Source organism: Crocodylus siamensis, chromosome 2 (assembly GCF_052110815.1).
Source record: "Crocodylus siamensis isolate JL-2025a chromosome 2, ASM5211081v1, whole genome shotgun sequence".
NCBI classification, from domain to species: domain Eukaryota; kingdom Metazoa; phylum Chordata; order Crocodylia; family Crocodylidae; genus Crocodylus; species Crocodylus siamensis.
Genome location: NC_143396.1, coordinates 27,372,347 through 27,387,712, shown reverse-complemented (window position 1 = coordinate 27,387,712; position 15,366 = coordinate 27,372,347). Strand labels below are relative to the sequence as shown.

The 15,366-nt window shown below is 49.5% G+C and overlaps 1 protein-coding gene across 2 annotated transcripts in view; it reads right to left on the bottom strand.

Annotated features, from left to right (window-relative positions):
- Positions 1 to 12,174, bottom strand: part of STX18 (syntaxin 18) — a 118,926-nt gene extending 106,752 nt beyond the window's left edge. Inside the window, exon 1 of one of the 2 annotated variants that reach the window (XM_090035579.1) lies at positions 11,648 to 12,174. In XM_090035579.1, the coding sequence (XP_089891705.1) occupies positions 11,648 to 11,809 (162 nt within the window). In that variant the 5' untranslated portion in view covers positions 11,810 to 12,174. Of the gene's footprint in view, positions 1 to 10,111; positions 10,133 to 11,647 lie in introns of those variants that run through there. The other variant, XM_090035580.1, reaches the window with a different exon arrangement.
- Positions 12,175 to 15,366: the final 3,192 nt, after the last annotated feature.

The window sequence follows — 15,366 nt, the reverse complement described above, 5'->3', positions numbered from 1 at the left end:
ACTTCCACCGGAGCATCAAAGGGGGCAAGATGCTGCGGGACAAACAAGCAGAAATAAATGTCCTGCAGCACAGAATCATCCAGGATGTGGAGACTCGGTGGACCTCCACATACCTGATGCTCAAGAGGCTGGGGGAGCAACAGAAGGCCATCCATGAGCTGGCCTTGCTTGGGGAGATTGGGGTCAGCAGCCCCCTGACCAAAGCTGAGTGGGATGCCATCTCCCAGATCTTGCTGGTCCTCAAGCCCTTCCTTGAGGCCACTGAGACCCTCAGTGCTGCTGATGCCTGCCTCAGCCAGGTGGTCCCTATAGTGAAGGAGCTCCGCAGCCAAATGGAGAGCTTCCTGGGGGCCAATTTGGTTTCTGGCTGGGACAGGCTGCTTTCACCAGATGTACAGGCACTGGTGAGGCGGCTGAAGGAGGGCGTTAGGAAAAAGCCTGAACCCTTGGAGTTCAACACAGTGCATATGCTGGCCGCCATCTGTGACCCAAGGGTGAAGGGCACCATATGTGGCAGCGAGACAGAGTCACTGGAGGGAGAAAGTGATGGAGGCGGAGCGGCGGAGGCAGGGGAAATGGAACAGGGGGACCCACTGCCTCACCCAGCCTGCCATCCACGAGCCAGTCTTCCCCTCCACCACTGGTGCTGCCAAGATGGGCTAAGGCCATGGCAAACATTAGGGGGTCCAGACCCACCAGACCCCAGGATCAGGCAGACAGCTTTCACACCGTGGTGTCTGCCTATCTTGCTGAGCCTGTGGAGCCCCTGGACTGCGACTCCTTGGCCTACCGGGCAACCCGCGGCCCAATGTGGCTGGATCTGGCCACAGTTGCCCGGGAATACCTGTCCTGTCCACCAACCAGCGTGCCAAGCGAGAGGGTATTCAGCGTGGCTGTGGATGTTGTGACACCCCACCACACCTGCTTGGATCCTGGTTTGGGGGAGCAGCTGGTGTTCCTCAAGGTGAACCTCCCGCTGCCGGGGCCCCCGAGCGCCGGGTGCAGACGGAGCGAACGCCGCCCTCCTCGCTCCGTCTGGATCACGAGTTTTGTCTGTCAGCAGCCTAAGGTGCAGTTTCCCCCAAACCCCTCCACCTATCATCATGAAAGTTGGCAGGCTTTGTGGGCTCCTCAGGGGCTAGCAAGCCTGCAGTTTTGAGCTCCCTTTGGCTTTCCACACAGAAGCTACAGGAGGTTCCCTCTCAAGAATTTGGGGTGCTGTTTCTCTGCACCCCCTAAACCTATCTTGTTGAAAGTTGGCACGCTTTGTGGGCTCCTCGGGAGCTACCATTCCGGCAAGTTTCATCAAGATCAGACAAGAAATGCCAAGTTATAGCCTGCTTCGAGCTTCCCCATTATAGCCTATGGGGAAGTCGAAGCAGCTCAAATATTCGACTGAGTTTCGACCTTGAGTCGAAGCGGACGGCAAATCGAAGTGGAACCCAGTTTAATATTCGACATGGCTGTCGAATCGAATATTACTTGCCGTGCACAGCCCTAGTAGTTAACTCTACAGGTATAGCTACACTGCTGCTTAAGTCCTATCCCCAGACCTGCACTTTAGCCCAAACCTACTAACCATTTAATTATAAACCCCTTAGTTTCCCTCCCAGCAGCATCCAGCCCAGCAGCTCTCCTGAGTATCAGGGCCCAAAATCAACCTTCACCTAGATTGCTTCCCCTTCCTACAGCATATCCAAAACTCCCCCTACACAGAAAGGTGTAAGCCAGTGTTTCCTGAACTTGATACATGGCAAGTTTAAAACTGGCAACACACTTCCCTCTTATACCTGAAAAGGGATATATAATATATACCATCCCCCTGCCAGAGGGAATCATATCAGTGCTGAGTGGTATTGTTAAAAAAAAATTACACCAAATGCATCTTTCCTTAAGCAAAAGACTCATCTCTTTACCAGTGGCTATTGACTGTTTTAGCCTCAAACCCCTCTCTATAACTTTGCTGAATTTTACCAGCTGAAAAACACTGAGCTAGATCTAAATTCAGGAGGGAGGCCGTGAAGCTAAAAGAGTTGTGAATCACTAATCTAGCTGGTCCACGTAAAAGACAGTAGTGGCAGGACCTCAACGTGCTGCGCCTGGATCTTTTCTGTTTGTCCTTTCCCATCCCACATCTGTACTTGAGGAGCAAGGGCAGCTCCCACTGTTAAAGCTGGTCCTAGAGGGTCTCGCACTCTAGCAACCACCCCTATATGCCCTTGTGTGATCCCCAGGAGCATGGGAGGAATGGAAGGGTTGAGCTGGGTTGCAACGCACAGCTGTCTCTGCAACAAGGGAGTGAAGGCAACAGCAGTCCCTAGAGAAGCAGCCACAAGTGCCATTGATGTAAATGCAAGAAATCTGCCACCAGCCATTTTATGCCCAGTACCTATCTCTACTGCCTGTAATTAGACCGAATCTCAGAAGTCAGGACCAGAAGCTGAGGGCAATTCTAAGCAGGTGGAGGAGAAGAAGATGATTACCAACAACCAGCATGAATTTATCAAAGGTAAATCATGCCTGAGTAACGCGAATGCCTTCTGTAAAGAGACAACTCGCTCTGTGGCTGTGGGGAGACCAGTGGATGTGATGGACTTTGATTTTAGTAAGATACGGTCTTCCACATTCTGACAAGCAAGCTAAGGAAGGCTGGGTTGGATGAATAGACTATAACATGGATAGAAAACTGGCTGGATCATTGGGCTCAAAGGGCAGTAATCATGGCTCGATGTCTACTTGGCAGCCAGTATCAAGTGGAGAGCCCCAGGCATCAGTCCTGTGACTGGTTTTGTTCAACATCTTCATCAATGACCTGGATGATGGGATGGAGTGCATCCTCAGCAAGGCTCCAGGCAACACTAAACTGAAGGCAGTAACAGATACACTGGAGGGTAGGGCTAGGATTCAATGAGACTTTGACAAATTGGAGAATGGACCAAAAGAAATCTCATGAGGTTCAATAAGAAGTGCAAAGTCCTGTACTTTGGACAGAACAATTCCATGCACCATTACAGGCTAGGGACCAACTGGTTAAGCAGCATCTCTGCAGAAAAGGACCTCGGGGTTACAGTGAACAATAAGCTCAATATGAGCCAACAGTGTGCCCTTGTTGGCAAGAAAGCTAATGGTATACTGAGCTGCATAGTAGGAGCATTGCCAGAAGAACGAGGGAACTGATTATTCCCCTCTATCTGGCACTAATGAAGCCACATCTGGAGTACTGTGTCCAGTTTTGGGCCTCCCACTATAGAAAGTATAAGGACAAATTGCAAAAAGTCCAGTGGAGGGTAATTAAAATGGTTAGAGGGCTGGGGCACATGACTTCTGAGGAGAGCCTAGGGATCTGGGCTTATTTAGTCAGGAAAAGAGAAGACAGAGGGGATTTAATAACAGCCTTTAATTACCTGGAGGGTGGTTCCAAAGAAGATGGAGCTAGACTGTTGTCAGTGGTGGCAGATGACAGAACAAGAAGCACCGGTCTAAAGTTGCAGCAAGGGACATTTAGATTGGGTATTAGGAAAACCTCTCTCACTATAACAGTACTAGAGCACTGGAACAGGCTACCCAAAGGTTTTGGAATCTCCATCCTAGATGTTTTTAAGGCCCAGGTAGGCAAAGCCTTGGCTGGGATGACATAGCTGGGGTTGGTCCTGCTTTGAGCAGGGATTTAAACTAGATGACCGCCTGAGGTGCCTCCCAAACCTAATTATCTATGATCCTAAGATTCCTTGAAGGGTTTTATTTAGGTTTCCTATTCATTTTGTTCTAGGAATAAGTAAGTCTGTCATTTCTCCTTCCATGCTTCCTGCATGCTGTCATAGCAAAGTAAAGCAGATGGAGAGGGATATAGCTGAGGGTGGTTAAAGGCAAACCTTACAACTGCCTGAAGAGGTCTCATATCGCACATGATACCATATCTTTGCTACAAGACTTGTTGGTGGAATCCCACAAGGATCAATTTTCTTGCCAGACCTATGGAATACCCAAATGCTGCCATTACCAGAACAGTAAAACAACAGTGACACTTGTGCCAGCAATACTGGTAATCCCACGCCTTTTGCAGGTCACCAGTTAGGGCCCAGAAGAAACTTCTGCACCCCCCACTCCACTCATGAAAGCGACTAACTTCTAGGCTAGGGACAGATATTACACAGATACTGGTTTAAGAGATGAGAAATGGGTTTGAACCTGTAACAGAACAAATGTTCAGTGCATATAAACCAGTTTGAAAATGGATGAAACCAGTTTGAGATAAATCTGGTTGAACGTAGTATCAGACTTAACTGATTTAGATCAAACCAGTTAATGCAATGTCTGTCCCAGGCCCCTTCCTGGTTTAAGTTAAACTAGAGTGCCCAAGCATCCCAGATGCTTTGCAACTCTGGGCAGGGCTCTACTCTCTTCTCCAGGCCCCCTGCTTCCTGGCTGCAGCTCCAGCAGAAACTGCAGGAACAGCCACATCTGCCTGGCTTCCTTGTGCTCCCCACGCTCCCTCACCACTCCCTGGTCAAGCAGGAATTCCCTCCTCCCCTCTGCCTTACACATACACATCTCTCAGCATTAGCTAGCATATCACATGCTGGCTACGGTCTGTGCTATGGGAGACAGGACAAAGGCAGAAAGGCCAGAGTCAGCTTAGGGCTTTCTAGAGCTAATCAATAAGTAGCTAATAATGCCCCTCCTTCCTTCCTTCCTTGGAAAAAGTTGTTTAAAAAGGGCTAGAAGTAATGAAAGAGGCTTTTGTTTTCTGATGGGGTGCTAAATGCTATCAACTCCCTGTGCAACTCCCTGCTGTGTAACTAAATTCTCTGTTATCAACTCTCTACTGTGCTGGCTCCCTCCTTGGTCAGGAACAGTGAGGGGTGGAGTGGAACCCCTCCCTAATCAGAGTCCTGCTGGGTCCTGGCCAGGCTCACCCCCTCAGCTCAGCACTGTCAAAGGGAAGGGAGGGCTGCTTTAGCATCCCCTGGCTTCTAACCTGAGCCACTGCAGGCATGCGCCTGTATTTCTTAAGTCCATTGGGGATGTCTATATAGTTACAAACTGATTCAGCTTAGCCAGATTAGACTAACCTGCAAACATTAAATCAATTCAGGCTCAGGCTTTCTGGATGTCTGTCCCTAGCCCTAGAGGGAAGATGGAGGTTGCCTTTCCGCTGAAGTACTGCAATGCTGAATACTGCAGAGGTTAGGGGTTTTTGACTGGGGCAAACTTCTGCCAGTACTTGTTCCCAGCTTGAGGCTCTTGATGTTCTCCCTGCAGTTAGTATAGGATTGCCTAGTCTGGGGAAAGAAAAGAATTTTACCCTAACATCAGATTGGCAAGGACTATTGGGTGTTTTGCCTCCTTCTATAGTAGAGGGTATAATCCTTTTCCTAGGATCTTCTTAGCATGTTGACCAACTACTTTGTTTTTGCAGTGGCAAAGCATTGGCAGTGTCCAGCTCCCCTGCCATTAGCTACAATGTTATAGGGTAATATTGGTATTTCAGATAATGTGCCTTATAACTGCATGTGAGGGTTTGGACATTCTTTGGGTAACTGATTGCCTCTCTCTCAACCAAGCATGCATGCATTCAGCTTTTATATAAATGTATTTAAGAGTTAATGTGTAAACAAGGTATTTGTAAGTTAAACAGCTTAAATTTGTAGAAGCTGCTAAATATGTAATTACAAGTTTGTAACCCAAGTATTAGAGAGGTCCTCTCTCACACATAATCGAACCGTGTTGTACAGAAGCAAGCAATTAAATTATAACTTATTTTACAAGGTCTTCCCTGACTTAGGTGGCAGAACAAACTTTCTCTTGTTTTCCCAGCTAAAATAACTGCCACTGACAGCAGCTTGAATTTTACAAGTACTGCTTTCCCTGTTAAAATCAAAATTTCTTGCGGAAACAGCCATTAGCAAGTTTGAACTGTTCTCAAAGTTGTTACATAGGCTTTGGCTGGAACATTACATTCTAGTTTCCTAGTTTGGCAAAAAAACCCTTTGAACTACATGACTAGCCGATAAACCCAAATATAACTTCTTCCTCTCCTTGTCTCCAGAGAGCACTGATCAGATTACTAATAGGCATCTTGTTCAAACCAGGTGTTAGGCTCAGGTATGCTGAGCAGTACTTTTCTCCAGAGACTGCTGATGTGGATGATATCAGGGAAGCCCATCACCTCCCTTTTCTCAAACTAGCAGCTGTTAATCCACTAAAGCACTTTGCTTCATTTCTACCAAGCAGCCCACTCTCAGCCATCCCCCTATCCTTGTCTGGCAGGTAGGTAAATGACACTCTCACTTCCCTGCTCTTCCTCATGCCCAGAAAGTCAGTGTTAGTGTTTCCTAGACTGTGCTCATGGTTTTAGCCTGGAATGATTCTTAATGTGAGATTAATTTATCAACATTAGAAACTTAGACACAGGAAAGTAAATTACCGCCAGCACACATGTATTTGCTAACACAACAGTTTCTAGGAATGGGACCTCTAAGAATATTACTCTGTATGCTGTCCTTCCTAACATAATGCAGTGACCAAAGCTCAGCATACAAATAAACTATTAGTACCTTTCTATACAGTTATTTTTTTAAAAAGCTTCTCTTTCCTAACTTGCAACCCACTGCTTTGCAAGTCCCAAGTAATGTTAATAGTAAAATATTCCTATGAAAGATGGCTGAAAGATGCAACTCAATACTTCTGGTAAAAATTTAGATTTCTGTTTTGTAACAACTATATTATAGAAAAACAAAAATTTTAATAGTTTAGGTCATCTTTGGTAGATGCAGCTATAACTCCACTGACTTCAATATGTAAATCAGGACTGAATTTCCCTATTACAGGAGTATACAACCTTTGGTTTACAGGCCCCAACATAGTGTCATGTGACCCATAGGGCTCCCCACCAGTGCCAAATTTAATGGCAGAAGAGCAGTAGCATCGCTCCCCTGCTGCCAAATTTCCAGATCCATGGTAAGCCCTATGGGCCTGATAGCAGGGCCCTGCACACAGGATGGCACAGGACCTGATCCCAGAGTACGGGATTGGGTGGGGGTAGCACAGGGCTCTAGAGTCTCATCCTGTAGTGCAAGGCCTTATCCCAGCACATGGGGCAGGGCAGGAGCAGCACAGTGCCCCAGGACCACCCAATCCCAGTACCGGAAGCCAGGCAGGGGAGGCACAGGACCCAATCCCGGTGCAGGGGGCCCAATCCAGCCTACAGACCACTAGGGTCCTTACCACTAGGGTTGCCAACTCTGACTGAAGCTATTCTGGGTGATTTTTTTTTCCTTAAACTATCCTATTAAAATCTCCTGGATTGCTTTCAATAGTTATGGGGAGAGGAAATGCTATTTCAATCTGGGAGGGTTGGCAACCCTACTCACCACTCTTCTGGCCCACAGGGCTAAAAAATTGAGCACAACTGCCCTATTGATTTTAAAACACTGCAATTTCAGAGAGGAAATTCTTTGGCTGCTCTGGCAAGTTAATTAAAAAAGCTGCCATTTCTTTAAAGCTATTCAGAGTGCTTGATTGTTGGCATACATACATACATACCTACGTGATAGGGAAGTGAAGGGTTAAACAATTAATCATTTAATCCATGAGCCCAGTGATAACCAGTTATCTTACCAGTTATTGCTTAGCATAAGGCTGGACACAGTCAGGCAAGGAATTGGGGCAAGAAAGCCATGCGGTGCCCTAGCAGGAGCCCGAAGGCAGCAGGGCAGGTAGGTGGGAGGGAGGAGGAAGGGGAATACAACCTTTTTAAATGTTACTGAAATTCTGATTATTTTTTCTCTGATACACTCTAACACTTGAGCACTCTTATGCTTTGATGCAAAGGCTTGAAATTGGGCTGATGTTATCTGGGACTTGAAATAGGATGGTCCTTGTGTAAGGAGGTGCCTTTTGCCGTCTGTGTGCAAATCTAACCAAATTTAGCCAACTATGAGCCTTTAGAAAAAACTAAAGCTTGAATTCAGAAGAGCTCACAATTCCTAGTGGGTGTGGAGGAAACTAACTGATTCAGCAGATGGGGGGACTAGCACAAGACCAAAGCCACTGCAGATGAATGCCAGATTTGGTTAGGACAAGTAGTCTGGAAGGTACTGATTGGGACTGACTGGGCAAGGAGACTTGGTCTGGAAGAATATGAAGGAAACAGAATTAAAGGAGATAGTGAGTCAGTGCATGAGAGGAAAACTAAAACCGGATGAGTAGCCAGGGCAGGAAAACAAAGGGACAGGGTAAGAGCACTGGAACTAGGAATCAGTGGGGAGGGAAGATAAAAGGAAGACAGATCGCATGCAGTGACCAAGACAAAGGGATGAGTGAGGCAAACACACTGAAGGTGGATAAGAAGCCTAGGCAGGAAGAACTGCTATGAAGCACTTGGGGGCAGGTAATGTGCACAGGCAACGTGGCTGCAGCTAACAGGTAAGAGATAGGGGAAAAACTGGGAGTAGTCTAGAGGCATGAGACTAGGATTTACAGCAAAAGCAAACTGCAATACGAAACCCGAGGTGTGGAGAGATGCACTGACCTGGTGAAGAGTGGAACAAAAAGCAAGTGGTAGGTTGTGGACAAGACCGAATCGACAACAGGTTTGAAAGTAACCTGGCAGAAAGGTTCAAGCTTGGGAAAAAGCTGAGACCATCAGTAGTACATACATTGAACTAGCTTCGTCTTCTCTCTCTTGTCAGCAAAAAAAACCTTGAAATCCTCCAACAGTGTCCCATCCCCAACACTGTAGGCCCACAAAGAACACAACCACCTGCTACAGCTATCAATTACCGTTGCCTCAAGTGGCAGAGGCCTGAATGGTAGATTTAAAAATTAAACATGAGGATGTCAGTATAACAACACATTATGGACTTCTGTGTTCTGGCTTGCTATAAAAAAAAAAAAAAAGCCTAAGAATGTACACACAAAAAATGTGTTAACAGAAGATGAAGGTGGCTCTACTTGAGGGATATAAATTATAGTAAAAGAGACTGTTCCTGAAGCCTTGCCTCATGTGCTGCACAAGTGGGAAAGCGTACAGCAAACACTGCAGGAAGAGAGAGGCTGGTTTCATGGTTAAGTCACCTAGTCACTAAAATGCTGTTCTGGAAAAAATGAATTGTCCCGAGGAACTCCCATGTGATGCCAAGCAAGATATTTATCAAATGATTAAAAATTTGATCATGATTAGTTGCACGATTAAAAAAATTAGTTGCAATTAATCACGATTTTAATCACACAGCTAAACACTCAAAATTATGTGCAGAAAAATACTCAGTTATGCAAAATTATGCAGGTACTTTGTATGGATGGGGTGTGGGTGGGGGGAGAATTTGTGAAGGTGTGGGGGGCTGTGGTTGTGTGGGGGGCGGGTTGGAGTCTGGGAAGGGGGGGGTCCCACACACCCTGGCAGGATGTGAGGTGCTGTGGGTCAGGAGTGAGGGGCAGCAACAGGGCTGGGGGGCTATGGTTTGGGGGTGAGGGGCAGACAGACACCACACTGCAGGTAAGTCTGTGGAGGGCAAGGGGCATAGGGGAGGGAACAGGCATGGGGGTGGCAGATTGAGGCTCCCATGGTGAGGGAGTGGGACAGAGCCACAGCTTGTCCAGGAGCGCGGGGGGGGGGGGGGGGAGGGGTGCTGCTCCCACCACTGTGCGCACCCCTGGGGGAGGCATGGGAGGCACATACCCCCTGGATTTGTGGGTGGGGTGGAGGTGGGCTGCTGCTATGTGCTGCGCTCCATGCTCTGCTGCCATTATCCTGGGAGCCATGAGACACCAAGCTGTGCCCCCAGCCGCCAGTCAGGTACGGGACAGCACCACCAGTGCGTGGCTTCTGGGGCAAAGGCAGCAGGGTGTGGAGCCCCAATCTGCAGCAGCAGCCCACCTCCACCCCACACACAAATCCAGGGGGCACTGGCCCCTTTGTCTCCCCCAGGGTGATTGCAGCAGCAGGAGTCCCCCCTTCCCCCAGTTCCCATGGACGAGCCATGACTCTGTCCCATGACCCAGCCTCAGGGCCCCATTCACCCCCACCCCTGCCCCACTCTCTCCCTCACCATGGGGGTCCCAATCTGCCCCTCTCCTCCCCCCCAACTCTCCCCCTTCACAGACTTGCCTGCTGGGTGCTACTCCACTCTATGTGTAGGTGCTACTCCACACATCACCAAGCTGCTTTCCTGGCCGTGTGCAGGCTGCGGCTGCATGTCTGTGTGTGCTCCTCTCCCCCGCTGCAGCTGCCCTGTGGTCCTCTGCTCTGCCACCACTGCCCAGGGGGCGACTCAGTGGCGGTGGTGATGGCACCAGAGTGGAGCCAGGGTGCAGGCTCCGAAACCACATGCACGATTAACACATTAAAAAAAATTAACGCAAACAATTAATGCATTAATCATGATTAATTGACTGCCCTAATTTAAACCAACTTTTTACAGGTGGCCCCCGATTTTGTAATCTCCATGTTATGGCGGCCTGACTTGAAAAAGCAGATATCTAATATACCCAAAATTAGTATATTTTTAGGCCCTTCATCTTTTTATACCTCAGTTCCTTGCCTTTAAATGAGGATAATACCTTCATGTGTTAATGCTTTGTCCTTGCATTCAGATACTGTGAGAGCAAGCAGCAAAAAACAAAGCTAATGAGGGAATTAATCATTCCATCTTTAACACAGGATTTGACTCGTGCAATAAATACAGCAGGAACCACATGGTAGACCCGAGGCACGCTCCCTTCAGTGCCATGACCAAGGTAGAGTCACATGGGAAGAAGCATGCGATTGCAGCGCACATGGGGGGGGGAGGCGCACACCAGGCTTGCACAGACACCAGCGATCCAATCATTTGTGATGATTTGCTTTGCAAGGATGGATAGGTGGATGGGAAGGTGAGTGTGACAGGGTGAGTGTGTGGTAGGGTTTTGTGCATGTGTGTATATACATGTGGCAGGGTTTTGTGTGCATCTGTGTGCGCATGTGCAGAAGTACCAGGGTTTTGTGCATGTCTGTATGTGTGCGCGTGTCCGTGTGTGGCGGGTTTTGTGCATGTGTGTGGCAGGGTTTTGTGCTTGTCTGTGTGTGTGCATGTGCGTATGTGGCAGGGTGTGGGGGATGTGTATGTGTGGTGGGGTGTGTGTGCGCACACATGGCAGGGTTTGTGCTTGTGTGTGTGCATGTACATGTGCGCAGGGCCTTGTGCGTGTGGCTGGGTGTGTGTGTGCGCACGCATGTGGGGCAGGGTTCTGTGCATGTGTGTGTGGGGCAGGATTTTGTGTGGCGGCATGTGCGTGTGTGGCAGAGTATGCATGCAGCAGGGTGTTTGTGTTTGGCAGGCAGGGTGTGTGGTGGGGTTTTGTGCATGTGTGTGTGCATGTGTTGCAGGGTTCTGGGTGTGTGCGTGTACAGCGGGGTGGGGATGTGCGGCAGGCAGGGTGCGTGGTGAGGTTCTGTGCATGTCTGCGTGTGCACGGCAAGCAGCGTGCGTGCTGACGTTTCGTGCACACCTGGCGGGGAGGCGGCCAGGCCGCCGCGATGACGTTGCCACCTCGCGCCCCTCCGAGCCTGGTGGCCTCCGCGCTAGGGGCGGGGTCGGGCTTAAAGGGGCCACGTCCCCCATTCCCACGGCGCCGGGGGGCCCGCGAGGGCCTTCACCGCACTCACCACGTCGCGGGCGCGGGCGGAGAAGTCGCTGCGGGGCCGCGGGCCGCCCCGGCGCAGCAGCTCGTCGCGGGCGCCGTCCCCCGCCGGCAGCCCCAGCGCCTTGTTGCGGGTCTTCACTGTCTTCACGCTGGCCTTGAACAGCAGCGTGATGTCCACGGCCATGGCGGCCTCGCCCGCCGCCGCGCTGGCAGCCGGTGCGCGCCGCACACTCGTCCCCGCGCAACGCGGCCCGGCGCGCCCGTTCCGCCACAGCGCGGCCCCGGCGGGGAGGCGCAGGCGCCGCCCCCGGGATGCCGCCCAGCCGGCGCAGGCCCCGCAGCGGCACTCCCCCGCACTGGGCGCCCGGGCGCCGCGCTGGCTAACCAGTCGGCCTCATGGCTTGTGCCCCGCTCAGGCCCAGTCAAGCTGCTGGGGGCTGCTGTGCCCCATCCCCCCACGGCACCAGCAGCCCTCAGGTGGCAGCGCGGCGGGCGAGGCCGGAGGGCGCAGGGCGCGCTGAGCGGGGGCAGCCTAGAGCCGGCACTGGCAGTGTCTGGGACCCGGAGGCTCGACCCCGCCCTGACACGCGTTCCTGGCGCTTCGGTTCCTCGGCCCGCGGGGCTCGCACGTCTCCCGCCTTGAGCGCCCGGTGCATCCGCGTTCGGCTTTTGATTTAGATATTGTATAAAAGGGACACGCTGGGGCCTGGCTGTTGCGAGATCATCCTCGGCCAGGTTTGCTGGTACGCGCTCGACACAGCGCTGACCTGGCTGCCAGAGCTGTGCCAGCTCCCTTGCATGACAAGGTCGCTGCAGAGACCATGCCTAGGCCATTTGCACCATCCACAGAGGGCGATCTTTTAATGCTCTTGTCCAACATGACAATAGTACAAGGTTTGACCAGCAGAGCTAAATCCTGAATTAAGGCCTTGCGTGCACTCAAAAGCTTTGCCAGCTTAGCGTTATTGGGCAAACACCCTCCTAGGGCAGATGCAGGTGCATCTATTTGCAAAAGCGTTTTTGTTGCAAAAGCATTTTTGTTCAAAGTTTATTTGCATTCAATGAGCAAAATAAGCTTTATCTGCAAAAGCATTTTCTGCCACTATAACTGCCTCTGTACTACAGTGTTGGGCGGTGGGTGTTATCAAATAGCTATGTTATAAATGGAAATCACATCCCTAGCCCACACAGTTATGCTAAGAAAACTTTTAAATTGACCAGGGGTGAATTGACTAGGGATGGATATCTATATGGTCACTTGTCAGCTATCCTATTTGCTTATGGCAGACAGCACCAGGTGGCGCTGTTGGATATAGTCTTCCCAGTCCTTTTTCTTAGCTTGTGAACAAGTACAACCTTCAGTGTTGGGGATATACCTGGATTAGTGTTGATTACTTCAGTGGTGTTCAACAAATGAAGTGTCATGAGGAGTCATCAAGGGGGAAGGGGAATACAAAAGCAGAGACTTGAGATTAACAACAGGTCCCTCCCTTTGTGCCATCCCTCCCTGTTTTGCTCCCTGGGAGGGGTTCCCATCCCTGTCTCCCAGGAAGGGTCTTTGAGGCCACCACGGACTGAGGGCATACCAGTAGCCCATCTCATGCACCCCACTGGAGGGGGGCTGTGAGCCTTGGCATCCCACCTGCAGACTGCTGACACCCAAGAAAGAAAGCCTCAGAGTAGGGCCTGCATGCTGAGCAGACGTACTTTGATGACAGCCCTAAGACTGGTAAATATAGAATTGTTTGATTGTTGGAATTGTTGCTTTTTTGTTCTTACTCTGTAACAATACATTAGCCGGTTATCAACTGGCAGGTGGTGTGGTTGTTCTGAGGGGTGTGCCCACCCAGAACAAAGGTATAGGTGCTGGGTCCAAATCCAGTGTCAACATGGATAGACCCCAGCTCTGCCCTACACCCTGTCCTGCCCTGGCTGGGCAGCCCCTGCCCGAGCCCCAGCTTCACTCCCTCCCTCATCACTGGGGCCTTGATCTGCCCCCACCCCTGCACCTCTTACCTCCCCCACCCCTTCCACCACAACAGACTTACCAGATTCATGCAGCTCTCCAAGCTGCCGAGCTGTGCTCCTGGCTGCCTATGTGCTGCACTGTAGCTGCGCGCATGCATGGGTATGTATCAGCCAAATTATCAGCCACATCAGGCCAATTTCTGATGCACTCAATTTTCTTTATATCGATGCTGATCTGATATTGGACCAGTGTATCAGTGCACCTCTAATTTGCATGCTGGAATTGAGCCTTGTACACGCTGGCGCTTCATGCCAACTGCCCAACCTCACGCACTGGTATTGGACCCCACATCACTCCTGGGTGTCAGGATCAGGACACACATTATCCTGCATCCCCGATCTAGTGTGTAGGACTGTGGAGCCTCCCATGGGTTCAGAAATTTGACAGCAAGGGAGTAGGCACCATTTCCACATCACCAAATTTCCAGATCCATGGGGAGCCGCAGAGGCCAGATGGCACAGCACCAGGCCAGGGCTGGCCCACAAGCCAGGGTTGAATACCTCTGGATTAGTCCATTATGGTAGAATTAATACTTGGGAACCAGGCATTGGTGTTGAGCTGGTCTTGGAAGAAGGAATTGTATGCATGCTCTTTGACCAGGACTATGAATGTAGCTGAGAAATATGTTACATTTAGAATATTTCCAGAATCCACTGGACTGGACTGACCTGAAAATCTGATCTGGAGATCCGTTAGCATTCAACAAAAGAGTGATGTTGGTATCAGCATGGTGCAAAAGTAAAATGCCCCGTGAATTGCAATATAGTGTTTACAGCAATTTAGTGGGTAGTCAGAAGACTGCTTTAAATAACCTTTGTTATTATTAATCTTGCTGGAGCAAATTCATTCCTACCACCACATGAACAAATAGCTATGCTTTGTATATGAGGATCTTCTAGGCCTAGAGCCATGTGGATTCTTACCTAGCTGCCACATAGACTCATGGGAGTCCAGAGCAAAGGCTGTGCCATTTGCCCCTCCTCCCTTCCCGCCCAGTCATTGGATGACTTGCAGTAACAGCCTGGTTAGAGATCTCCTTTGCCTTCACCTTGGTTTTCACCCTTAATATCAACTTTACTAGCAGGCTATGGGGTTTTTGTAGTTCCAGCCTCCAAGCAATGTTTTTACACTGAAGAGAGAAGGGAGTGTGGAAGTGGTGTATTGGCTGGAATCTGTATGTGTTCTTTAAACTCAGCTCTCATTCCCCAGACCATTTCTGACACAGTCCCACAGGGAGTCTCCTAAGTGTAAAACTTCAACACAGGTGTCAAAATACTGCCTCTCTCCATAGTAAAACTGAACTTAATCCAGGCTCTCCGTAGCTGCATAAAAAGAGTCAGGGGTTTTTCTGTTACTAATTACAATCCTGCTTTAGTTTAAAAGTTCAACATAACCCTAACTAGAGCATCATTAGTGCCTCCTCCATAATTATGCTATTAGTAATTTTAGCTATTTTACTTTTCATTCATGTTGTTTTACTTATTACTCTATTTGTCATTCTAGATGGAGTGTTTAGTGTGACACTAATAAGTATTTTCAGTAAAAAAAGAATATGCAGTTAAAGTCACTGTCCTCGGTGCTGGATTTATAGTGAGAAAATATTTAAGGTATTAATCAGGTGGGCGCCAAGGGAGACTAGATTTATCATTCCATGAATGCCACTGGTGAACTAGCAGCCAAATGCCTTTAAGAGTAATATAGTATGGGGATAC